The sequence below is a fragment of the Macadamia integrifolia genome, unplaced genomic scaffold (genome assembly GCF_013358625.1).
Source record: "Macadamia integrifolia cultivar HAES 741 unplaced genomic scaffold, SCU_Mint_v3 scaffold688, whole genome shotgun sequence".
Classification (NCBI taxonomy): domain Eukaryota; kingdom Viridiplantae; phylum Streptophyta; class Magnoliopsida; order Proteales; family Proteaceae; genus Macadamia; species Macadamia integrifolia.
Window position 1 is genome coordinate 69,941 of NW_024870512.1, and position 13,295 is coordinate 83,235.

At 39.6% G+C, this 13,295-nt stretch overlaps 1 protein-coding gene across 1 annotated transcript in view; it reads right to left on the reverse strand.

The window, feature by feature from the left end:
• Positions 1-444: 444 nt before the first annotated feature.
• Positions 445-13,295, reverse strand: part of LOC122069659 (E4 SUMO-protein ligase PIAL1-like) — a 22,766-nt gene continuing 9,915 nt past the window's right edge. The window contains exons 6-11 of the mRNA XM_042633716.1: positions 13,178-13,292; positions 7,723-7,774; positions 4,604-4,655; positions 3,935-4,051; positions 2,949-3,866; positions 445-1,796 (exon numbers count right to left, since the gene is read on the reverse strand). Coding sequence (XP_042489650.1) covers positions 1,074-1,796; positions 2,949-3,866; positions 3,935-4,051; positions 4,604-4,655; positions 7,723-7,774; positions 13,178-13,292 — 1,977 coding nt within the window. The 3' untranslated portion in view covers positions 445-1,073. The remainder of the gene's footprint in view (positions 1,797-2,948; positions 3,867-3,934; positions 4,052-4,603; positions 4,656-7,722; positions 7,775-13,177; positions 13,293-13,295) is intronic.

The window sequence follows — 13,295 nt, forward strand, 5'->3', positions numbered from 1 at the left end:
AGAAGGAAGAGAGATATTTTGGTTGCATGGAAAATTAAAGGAAAGGAAGTGAAAATTTTTAGAAAAATATTTTTAAAATTATTATTCATTATTCCATATGATTATATAAACTACTAAATTTTTTTTTATCATAATTAATTTTGAAATATAGGGAATTGGATGCCTGGTAGAAGCTACTTAACGTTGCAATCCCACGACGCAGCTTTGTTGAACAAAAGGAAAACCATATTCATTGGGAGCATTCCCACCATATGTCATAGTTAGAAAGTCAGGTTTTTCAACTCAACTCACCCTCCTCAAAATTAGTAACTCGGATGAGTGAAATCTAGTGAGGGCAAGTAGAGTAAGAAAACCTAGTTTTCAATCAATGCTTAAGAGAACAAACAGATATAGTTGAATCGCAAGTGAGAAACAGATATGATCAGACAAAAGAAAAGGCAAGAGAGCAAAAAGTGAGCATTTTCTTCTCCAGGTAAGAAAATTAATTAGATTACAGAGAAAAAAAAGTGACAGCATTTTCTTCTCCAGGTAAGAAAATGAATTAGATTACAGAGATCTTGCATGAAAATAACAAACAATATACTGGTAAAGCATTGGATCACTGCCAGATCAATCAATGAAAACATTGACATAGAACCAAATCAAGGAGAATATGGAAAATGACGACTTACCGAAACCTTCACAATGAGAGCTACTTGAAGGTGGTGGTTATCGCAGCTGTTGGTGAACTTTTTGAAGTCATTGAAATGTGATGCTAATTGCCTCTGTATTCTGTGTATTCTGTAAGTATACCTGTTCCTCGAGCAACAAAGCTGTAAACCAACAACTGCCGCCTGTCTCTCGAACTCTAACACTACCACTAGCATTGCAGACTCATGGGAAAAGGAAAAAGAACAGAGAGAGAGAAACCAGGTTTTTTCAAAAATGCTATACACGAGGAATATACCATAATCTATACATAAAACCCATCCCATGCTTTAAGAAACTCAAAATGTAACTTTACAAGACATTGACTTGGGGACAAAATTGGCTGTACTATCTACTCACAAAATGCACTAAAGTACCACAGTAGATTACCCTAGGTGCCCCATAGATCGTCCAGGATGAATGCCCAAGGTCCCAGGCATGCTTGCTTCTCCTGTCCTCGAGTAAGCTTGTTGCCGCAGTCCATGGGCATTGATACTGTTGGTAACAAGCACATGCATTTGGGAAAGACTAGGAGACGAAATCTGATTGGGTGGTGGTCCAGAAAATTGTGCTGGTGGAGTTGGTTGGCCCATATACTGGCTAAGAGCAGCAGAATAAGCCGGACCTGTGAGACTTCCCCTCATTCTCCCAGAGGGACGCCAGTTATGCTCTGATGATAATTCCCCTAATCCATCTGCACTGGAGACAGGTTGCAACACATTTCCTCCTCCCTGCTCATCCATTGGCATTGCTAAAGAAGGTCCTGTTCGGGGTGGGTGGAGTTGAACAGGCACTGTTAATGGTCTTGCCATCTGCGCAGTTCGCAAACCAGCAGACATAGGCAGAAGATGTTGATTGGTTGTGCCTCCTGTAGCCAACCCAACTCCCCGTGCACCTACTTGCTGAATCTGTGTTCGTGGAAAATGAGTAGACTGCAACAGACTTGAGGGCCGGTTCATATTTTGAGGCAACCTTGAGTTTGGAAGTTGCTGGTGGCTAAGCTGGGAAGAGCTTCTTAAAGCACCTGCAACTTGGGTAGTTGCCAGAAGGCCAACAACCTGTGGGAGTGATTGAGTTGGAAAGTGTATTCGTTGTTGATGATCCCAGCTCTGTCACAAAAAACATCGACATCAAATGGAAACTTTACGAAGCTAAACATCAACATCAAATGGAAACTTTAAAAAGGCACAGAATTTTAAATTAACTTCATTGCTTTGTTGACTAAGAGATCACAGTAATAACTAGCAAGTGTGAAAATGGAAAATGAAAATATTGGAAAAAGATGTTGAACACATTGAGCTGTCCAGTTTCTAGATGTGCAAATTTTGGGAGAGTAATCTTCTAACACTTGCCTTTTCTAATATCCCTGCTAAAGGTGTCAACCGGTACGGTATTCGGTATTCAGTACGGTTTCAGTATAATACAGCAGACCAAGAGTAGATACCAAAGGCACACTGTATTGAGAAAATTATTATTTTTCAATACCGATACCATACCGGCTCGGTAAGGTTTCAATGCAGTTTTTATTTGGCATAAATACGGTTTCTTATTTAATTCAGTACTTCTTGCCATTTTTCCCCTTTTACGTATACATAGTCGGTAATTCAGTATCCGGTAAGGGTGTCAACGTGCACGGTTTTGGTATTTCGGTATGGGCCGAACAGTTTGTCTAAAAAACCAATACCGTACCTAACTAAGAAAATACTGTTTGTCATACCGAAACCGTACCAAACCACCAAATTGAAACTGTACCAAATCACCAAATTGACCACAGAGAGTAAACCAATAGAAGGTCAAGCACATCATTTAAATTCTCATACTTGACATCCCCCTTTAACAAGAGATATGAATGACAAACTAGACTCCACCAATAAAAGTAAATGATCCCAAATTCCCACCAGGTGAGATCAATCATAGCCTAAATTATATGAATCAAATATGGAACAGAAAAAGACCTCATGATGATGAAAGAAACCCAAGGTTCGATTCCACAGACAAGAAGATAACATACCAACCACACGTGCATATGGGATGACTTGAACCCACCATTTAAATAGACCTCATAGTATATTTCTGAATCCAAAATAAACCCTATTGGATGATGAAGATAGTCTATTCAACTATTTCAACAAGACATCGCTAGGTGGGGTTGCATAATATCTTTTTTTCCTGGTTGAATAATAGCATCATCTAGTAGATGACTTCAATCAAACTACAGATGACCACGGATTTTAATTCAAAAAAACTTCAAGAGGTCAAACCTGTATCATCAAAGGTTGCTGCATTGAAGATGATGCAATGTCTGAAGTCGGCAGAGGATTCATTAGTGATCTGGAGAACTGTTGCTGCATTTCTGCCTCACCACCAACAGCATTGAATCCATTTGTATCCATTACACTCTGAGAAACAGAAGGGGCACCATCTGGCAGCAAAGAATTCAAATTTGTTCGCAGCCGTTGATTTGAACTCGGCACTTGAGTCTGAGCAGGAAGAGCCTGAATTGCTATTGGAGTTCTGCTAATATTTCGGGATACTGTTGTTCTTCCATATTCGTTACTGACAATTGAATTACCAAATTGTGATGGCTGTATCTGCAAGTTAAAGGGGACGGAAAATTGAACTGGATGTACAGAGGTTGTAGGCTGAGTAGCCCCCTGGACGTCAGCTCGATTAAGAGCAGGAGAGATAGCATCAGTTAGCACAGGAGATGGCACAAAATTGGTTGGGGTGGCCTCAGAAATCGCACCAGCCGCAGTATCCAGCATACTGCTGGAGCCTGCTGGTCCAAAAGTGTCACTAGAAATGGACAAGAACATTCCTTCCCAGAAATCATCTTCGATTTGAAGACCAGAACTTAGACCGACCTCAGCTGTAGTGTTGACTGCCATTGGGATGGCCAGACTGGTAGCCACAGAATACCCTTGGAAGTTATCCCGGAAGGGTTTCCTGTCTTCAGTTTCAAATAGATTAGCAGTATATCTTTCATCATCTTCCCCAGTGAGATCCACGACATTAGCAGGGTCCTTTGAGAACTCATGCTTCTCAGGCCCATTATTCTCATAACTCAGTGTACCACCATGTGGTTGATGTGTTTGGTCATTACTATCAAAGGCTGCCTTCCAGGATCCATCCACTAAGATAATAACATCAGAGACACCCTCTGCTACCTCTTCCAAGACCTGAACAAGAAATTCCGGAGTTATTCAAATAGGATAAATGCCCCACATGTGAGATCAATAGCGCTTACCTTAACCATATGCTGATCGATACGTATGTCAGTATAGCAGACTGAATGGTTGCAATGAGGGCAGCGCCAGGATGGTCTTCTGGAGTTTATTTCCAGGAAGTTACCATAATCGAAACACTGTGAAATGCAAAGCATAAGTCAAGAAGACTTAACGGGGTTCAACACGTCAGCCTACTATGACCTTCTGTCGACCATACAGAAAGCATACTATGACAGCAGTCACAGCATCAGGTAGTCAGATCCAATATTATATGTACCCACACATCAGAGATTTCGAATGCTAAAGATAAACCAAATGGGAGATCCTAGAAGTAAATTACTATACCCAGACTCCGAACCACATTATGACAATTCCAAAAGAAATAAAGTTGTCATTATGAAAACTTTCTCGATGCAAAAAAAAAAAAAAAGACAAGGCACTAGACTAAAGTAAATTAAATTCATAAGCAATATAAATGCAAATTTTCGGACAATCTGAAATAGTAACCAGAGAGAATTAGGGTAATAACTTCCCCATTATGCTCTGCAAGAGGCTGGGCACAGTGGTTCCACTCCCCTCTACAAGAATGGTGTATAAGCCACTACTGCATGGTTGACCATCGTAGTCCAACAGACAGGTAATATGAAATACTTCCAAACGATGCAATGTTGTTGATTTATGAAACTCACCTGATGATGTTTGCAAAGATGTCCTTTCACTGGAGTTCTAATACGTGTGTGGCTGTTGAAAGTTGGACACACAATGCAGATCAATTAGTAATGGAACCAATGGAACCACAGAATCCAGATGTCATAGGAAGTGCAAACATCATCTATCTTGAACTCCACCCCCAAGCGGAAAAAAAATACAAAAGAAGGAAAAGGATCCAATAATAAATCATTAAAGCCTTCTCATTCCCGAACCTAAATTGCCTTTATTGCTTATGGTACCGTATTGTGGACATCAGAATTGCATATTAAATTGTAGAGGGGCTTACTGATTTTTTTTGGGGGGGTGAATAATAAATTCATTACCAAAGAGGAGAAGGGAATATAAAAAAGAGCTCAAAGAGAGAGCAGGGTGGGAGAAAAAATAACCACTCCAAGAGGGCTACAAAAAATCAAGGGGGCAGAAGGATGGCAGGGGAAGACTGGTGTTGGTTTTGTCTCAGAAAAATGCCTACTTGGATGGGACTCCGGGGGTGCTGCCCCTTCCTCTTCTTGCCTATAACTAAATGTTGGGCAAGGGTGGTCATAGATCAGCTGTAAATATGATATCCCTTCCAGCGGGGCAAGGGAGGTAAGATCAAGCGATTGATTTGATATTAGATCGTGCAAAAGGAACGCATCTGCTTTCAAAGTCGAGGACTAGTGTTATTGGACCACAAACAGATGGAAAAAAAGTGCAGTTGTGGCTTGGAATGAGAAGCTCGATAATAGCTTTTTCCCAACCGAAGTGAGTTGATGCTTATTATCGGCATAGTTGTCAAGTCGTCGCCTAGGTGACTGTTGCCTTGTTGCATTGCACCTTACTACAAGGCGCAATATTTATTTATGTCAAATATCATTTAAGTAGATGAAATAATATATATTTTTTATTTACTTAAGATAATATTCATAAATAAATAAATACCCCTATTTGAATCCAATAAAAATAGTTTAAAAATAAAATTCTAAAAAAAAATAATAATAACCCCCCAGTCCAAGAACAAAATCTGGATTTTGGTTTAGAGGGATGATTTTCAACTTTTAAATGCTGGGGTTTTTCTCAATTCTAAAAATTTCATAAATCTTCTCATGGTAAAACATTATTAAAACCAAAAGACCAGTAAAATAATCTTTTGTTTTGATGTCCATAAAATTATTTTCTTTTAGGCGATTTTAACAGCATTCGAGCACTTTAAAAAAAGTTTGACCAGAACATAACTTTGTCATTACAACTCAGATTTAAGTAATTTTAGACTTGTTGGAAAGTTGTTTTTGTCTCTACCTAATACAAAAAGTATCATGTGAAAAACAAAATTTTAATTTGACCAATCAAACTTACTAGAGAACAAGAACATTTCTCTAAATCTTTATTTTTTATGACTTGTTGTAGCTTAATGTTGATTTTTTTTATGACTTGAATGTGGCTTAATGTTGATTTTTTATGATACAAGGTATATACAGCATACTAAATAATGTTAGAAAAGAGGAAAAATAAAAAATACCACTTGGGCGACTTAGGCACCTAAGCATCTAAAGTTCTAGACAACCCTCCACTACCTTGATTCGCCTTGGCGCCATGACAACTATGATTACCGAAGAAGCTGCCATTAGAAGTGAGGCTCCATGATGGAATATAAGTCCAGAGAGCCCGGTAGTAAGAAACCTTCCACCTTTAGCCTCTTCAACAACAGAAAGAAAAATGAGGAGCCAAGCTCATGGGTAAGTCTTCCCCGCTTTCATTGCTTGGATTCGGTTCCACCATGGATGTGAGTCCCATTGGGCTTCTTTGGCAGGTGAGGAATGATAGTGTCCCATACGGAGGAAGCTGGCCCAACAGTTGGTGTGTGGTTCCAATGAGTCACTGAAACAATGGCAAGAGGCCTCCTGATCTATCAATAGAGGGAGCACAAATGGGATTTGCTCCCCTTAACAATATGAAGAAAGAAATAAGGGTCAAATTTAGACCACCCATAGTAGTTCTAAAAAGATCATGAAAGAGGCCATCAAAATGGTACCTGAATCCATTTAAGATACAACAATGTATTGGACCTGAATACGCCGGCCATTTTGGGAAATTCCTCAAGCTCTAGCAGACGGAACCAACCTACTTTTCAAAGAGGATATTCTCCATCTAGAGGGGATACTCATCTATTCAATACTGGACCATCTATAGCGGTCGTATCAATTCTATTAAGTTATTCAATAATTCCTTTTGGCCATCGCCTTGTTCTAGTTGATCTCAGTATAGGACCTATAGGCGTTTTACCATTTTAAGTATCTGTCCTATTGGACTTCTTATGTCAGGGTATGGATCGAATAATAAATATTCTTTTTTCAGTAGGTCTACAAGCTGCTGTTCAATCAATTAGTTATGAAATACCATTAAGTCTATGTGTTATCAATATCTCATATCTAACTGTGTTATCAATATCTCATATCTCCACGTGTGATTCGTTGAGACATAAACTTCTATTTTATTTACCTTTAACTTTATTTTCACTTTGACTTTGGTTACTAGTAAAGAAGTTGAATGTGTCATCTAGGCACCAACTAGACGTCCAAAGTCCAGACTCTTTCTTGGGTCTAAGGCAACAGCTCACACCTTGTTGACAGTTGACACTTCATGAGTTTACTTTGATTATGTTTATGTTTTGCTTTTTGTTGGATAAGCTTATATTATATCCTATACTATGTTTATTATATGTTGATTTTCCCATTTTGGGTCATTACTAGCATAATTATATATGGCTTCTATGTTGCATATAAGCATAATGATATAAAATTATCATTTGCTATATTACATAGTCATAGATGGCATGCCTAGGTGGGCTCCTTGTCGCCTAGGCACCCCTCCAACACCTTGGGTCGCCTAGTCACCTTGACAACTATGAGTACTTGTTGCCTACAATGGAGCATAATGCTCAGCCAACTAATGGAAAAAATTCTTAGAAGGCAAAAGATTGTGCAGACGAAAATAAATATCTAAGAATTAATCAAAATGATCAGTGATTGCACTATCATAAATTCCTGGAAATTCAATGCAACCAAAGAAACCAAATTTCCTGCAATTCCGGCAGATCAACAAGTGCAAGGAATAATACCTTATGGGACAGTTGAGTGATATCCGTGATGGCCCCTCAATTATGTCAGAGTCTATTATTTAACGTAAAAGAAACAAGATGTGTTAGTTGTGCATTCAGGTTTCCAAAAGACCAAACAAATTACGAAATCTAAGTTACAAAAATAGTATTATCAGAAATGTGTACACTATGCAGATCACCAATGAGCAAGAGATAATCATGAGATACTTGGTGTAATATTGTTGTGTTCTACTCATAGTACAACAAGTTACTTCCAACAAAACAACGGAGCATTTATCAAAACTATATCAAGAAAATTCACAGAAATATATTTGAATGTCTTACACAAAATGATATACATTGATGCAAAAGCTAGCCACCAAGCACTAGTTTGTAGAAAACCCATATTTTAAATTTCAACATCCAGGCAAATAATTATGCATATACGATGAGTAAATTTGATTTAGCTTTTTTTTATTTCTCAGGTAAGGTTTGCTCATCAGGGCATGCTGGTTCCATCCTCTAGATATGTCCCCTCAATTCTTTTATTTGGGGGATGATAGAATGTCTCATTCTGGAGTCCCCAGAGAAAGGAAGATGGAACAATGCTCACTGCTCTCCTTCGTGGTGACGAAATGAATTTTGATGGGAGCTCCCTTAGCAATCCAGGACCATTAAGAGTAGAAGATGTTACAAGATCCAATAACAGCTCTATTGCTTGGATTTTTCCAGCCCATAAGGAGAACGTGTTTTTTTTTTCCTTTTTCGGTGAATAAATTCATTACCAAAAGGGGAGAACGAAAAAAGGAGTCCCTAAGAATAAGGAAGAAAGAAGAAAATACAGAAGTGGCAAAAAAAGAAAAAACCAGGCACTACCCTCATGAAGGGGGGAGTGCAGCTGAATCAAAGAGAGAGGAAGATCCCTACAAACAACAAAAGCTTGTTCCTCGGGTTGTCAAACACTGAGAGGAGGCTAGGGAGGCCTTGCTTTTGACTTCAGAAGCAATAGACTCCCAAATCTGCTAAAAGATCGAGCTGGGGGTCCATTTTCTGAGGTTGTGCTCCATCCAAATATGATTGATGGTAATCCTAAAGACGAGCTTTCCTATAATGTCATTGCTGGTTTTCCCTCCAAAGTCATGTCCACCCAAATCCATTCCCTAGCAAAAGCCAGAATCCTCTTTCACCTAGGCCAACACTTACCAAGGAGGTCTTCCAAAACCGATGAGGAGAGCGGACAAGTGAAGAAGAGATGATTGACATCTTCGTTAGCATAGCAAAACGAGGATTTGCCAATGGATGAGGAAGGATTGCGTTGGGTGGCAGTTTGAGAAGGTCAGCCAAACAATGAAGCTATGGCGAGGAATGCAACCCTAAACCAAACCGATTTGCGCCAAAGTGCTACGAGCTCGGATAAAATCCCACGCCAACTTTGAACCAAGAGGCCCGAAGAAGGAGAACAAAAACATCTCCAAAATCTGCAGGTCTTCTAGGGATGGAAGGAAAAGCACTCCAAATAGCAGACAATATAGGGAAGGAAGAGGGAGTAGGAGCCAACCATCTTCCCAAATGATATCCGCAACCAAGGACTGCTTACTGAAACCCCATACTATGAATAGCTCTGGCAATGATTGAGTGGAGGAAAACACCCCTAGGGTGCCAATTGTCTAGCCAAAGGCAAGTAGAGGCCCCATCACCAATCAAGGAGGTATGAGCCACATAAACAAGAGGCCAAAGCTTTAATATCTTCCTCTAGACCAAGGAGGCATCAGGAGTGGAGGGGGCAATCCAGATAAAATCAATCCAACCAAATACTTTTCTTGTTAGCCACTGTCTTCCAGATCAACTTAAGGATATTGGCATTATTGACCTCTCTAATTCTTTGCAAGCCTAGATCAAAAAAAACTATTATATATATATATATAAGAAGAAATCTAGAGGTGTGAGACCTTTCCAAAGAAAGGCACACATAAGGGACTCCATTTCCTTAATGGTGAAATGGGCCTGAAGATACTAGACCAATAAATGTAAGAGGACCAAGGCAAATTAACTCAAGGCCGCCAGCATAGGAGAGAAGCTTACCCTTCTAGATATGGAGCTTCTTGCGCAAGAAGTTAAGAATAGAGATGTAAATGGTGGACGGACAACCTAGAAGCGATCAAAGGTAAGCCTAAATACTTGACTAGGGGTGGCCATCAGAAAAACCAGCCTTCACTTGCAAGGGGCCATTGAGACACCCATCAAAAATAAGAGAGACTTCAAATGATTGATCCAAAGGCCCAACAACCCTTCAAAGAGGCGCAAACATGAGAAAATAGATTCAATCGAAAGGGTGTTCACTTTGGAGAAGATCATGAGGCTGTTAATAAAGGCAAGGTGGCTGATCTTGAGAGCCTTGCACTTGGGCAAAGGAGAAATAAGCTTCTGGTCTGTACTGAATTGGATACTTCTAAATAGGACTTCAGGAGCTATAGTGAATATGGAGGGGGAGAGGGGGCAGCCTTGGCAAATTCCAACAGTGGAGGAGAAGTATCCAACAAGGCTACCATTGAAAACACTAAGAACTGCGGGGAGGAAATGCAATGATATATCCTATTGACAAAGACAGAAGGGAAGGCCATTTTGAGCATAACATTAACAATGAAGTCCCATCTCAAAAAGTCAAAAGCCTGTCAATGTCAATCTTCATAAGAGCAGCAGGGGATTGGGATTTTCTGCCAAAGCCTCTGACAAAAGGATGTTATTTGAGATACTTTTACCGGCAATAAAGGCTTATTGATTGTCACTGATTAGGGAATCAACCACCAGTTGAAGCCTGTCGGGAAGCACTTTAGCATTGAATTTATAAAAGAAATTGCAAAGAGATATAGGCAAGAAGTCTGACATAGGGGAGGCACCTTCTTTCTTGGGTATGAGAGAGTTCCAAGGACTGAAATTTTAGCTCTTAATACCGGTCAGCTTGCCATCCAAAGAGAATTCTCAAGGTTAGTCATGGGAAGTGAGTCATGTTCAACAATAGCCTTGGCTGATCACAAAGAGAGTGTTCCAAGTGGAATTTCTTATGTCATAAAAAAAAATCCGAGATATGGGATCTCAGCTGAATGTATGATTGCAGTGGAAGGTGAGATTTGTGAAATGATTTGGCTGATCTGATGGCAAGACACTCAGTTTTTTCATATGGTTATAACCATTGTAATTTGTGTGGGGGGGGTGACTGGTTTTTTTTTGCGCGGGGGGGATGGGTGTGGTGGGTTCAAAGAGTTGATTGGCCAAAAAGAATGGAAAGACTGTAAACGAAAGTAAAAAAGACAAAAAAAATCAATAGCTGCAGCTATTAGCCACAATTCAAGTCCTACTAATGCGGAGTCAAGGTTGAGGGTGCAGTCTATTCACAGGAGGAAGAAGACCAGGCCAGAGGCTGTGGTTTGGAATTTTTTGGTTCTCCTGAAAACCAGATCATAGGGTCTCATCTAGGCTGTTATTTATTATATTATTTTATTATTCAGTTGTTTATATAGGCTGTGAGACGCCTTGTCGCCTTCTGACTTAAGGGGAGAGTGAAGCCTAGAAAGATGCCACAGAGCCATAGTCAAACGATCTAAACCAGGTTGAGAGCGTCAAAGCAACTACTCCTGTCCCCCAGCAACTTCACTGTGGAGGCAGGAGGTCTGATGGAGCTGATTAGATTAAGTTTCTGTTGAAACTGCAACAACTCAGTTTCTACTTGGTCCAAGACGAAACAAGAGTTGAAAGTGGTTTGGACCAAGTTTCGACCGATACATGGTTGAACCAGTCGATATAAATCACAGGTTTCGATTATATTTCGATGGGTTTCGAACATGAGCTCTTATTTTGCAAGTTTCGATTCTGCAAAGGGGATTTTACCAAAAACTTGCAGCTTTTGGCCAAATCACTTGATTTCTACCCATTTTGTTGCATTCTTCTACTTCATTCCCTAGCAATGGGTATGGGTGTGGGTGAGGTGTTGATCATCTATCGTCAATAGCATCTTCTCGTATTCGACCGAACCGTTTGTACCGGCTCCACACAGTCCAAGTCTCAGTGAGCCATTCACTAAGTTGGGATGACTCCAGTATGTTGATGATGCTGATTATAGGTGGGCTATCAGGGACCATCAGATCTGGGCATAAAATATGATGTAGATCAAAGCATGAAGAAGAGGGCAGAAATAAAATTCAGGGAAAAACACTGTTCACGTGAACAGTAATTTGGGCCCATATTCTCTTTAGTTTCTGATTTAGTTTAGTTTTAACAAGTTTCAATTTTCAGTTTTGTCTTGGACAGAAAGTTACAAAGACATCTTCTAGAAGACTGAGATTTGTTTCCTTTTCGTTTTGTTTCTTTTTAGTAATTAGTAGCTTGTCTTTACTTGGTCCAAAGACAAGCAACAGTTACTTGTTTAAGGATTTCTAATTTCTTGTTTCCTTTTTCTAAAGTTTCCTTTTTGTTAGTTTCTATTATGGAGGCAACCATTCCTTGCCTATAAGGTAATCGACCCTTGGAAACAGCCTCTTCTACGAAACAGGGGGTTAGGCTGCGTACACTTGCCCCTCCCGGACCCCGCAGTAGTGGGAGCCTCATGCACTGGGTTGCTCTTTTAATAGAGCTTGCTATTAGCAAACCATTATCCTTAGAAGGGCTGTGACTAAGAGAGTCAATGTTCGGTGAGATGCCTAGGCTGAGAAAGCCATCTATCCCCATCCCCCTTCTATCCATCAATTCTTCTTCCGCATCTTTATGATGCAGATTAATTATCAAAATAGGCTTGTTTTATTAGGAATAAGCTTAGAGTTGAGTTCCATACATGTTGGGCCTTTGATCCCATGTGTTTTGAGTGTAATATGCCACTTTTATGGGTCTAAAAGGGGGGGTCTAAGATTAAATACGGGATTACTAGTTAGTTTCCATTTTCATTAGTTTCCTTTTTAGTTGGGCTTGATTTGAGTTATATTTGTTTCTTTAGGAGTCAAGTCATTAGTAGTTAGTTTCCTTTTTCAACTAGTTTCTAATTTCAGTTTTTAGTAACTATTGTATTAGGAGAATATTTGGTTTCCTTTTTGAGGGAACCTTCTATTTTGTAATTTCCTCCCCCATTAACATTATAAATAAAGAAGAGGAGGCTCCTAAAAGCCTAGAATGATTTTGATAAAAAAATAATGGTTGTTGCTATTGTCTTCTTCATAAAGAGTTGTCTTGTGTTTGATCAAGGCTGAAGGAATTGGTGTTTGATCCAATTGACCCCTTGCAGCGTGAAATCCAGGAAGTCTACTTCAAATATTATTCTCTTAAGTTTTTATATCTCTTTCAAAACTTATTAGGGCTGCAAAACCAGGTATGTAATCTATCACTCTGCTGCCTAGAAAATTCTGCAAAACAGAGCATCCGCCCCTGCTGGAATGACCAGATCTGAGTATCCGATTAGTCCAGTTTTTTGATCGAAGGTTCCTCCCCATACCAGTGAGGATCAACCCAAATATTGGCTGATTCTGCTCAGCCATTGATGAGGTATTAGAAATCTCCAGATTTTCGTCTTTTAGTAAACTGAAGTTTCTATTTTCTGCATTCTGGTTCTG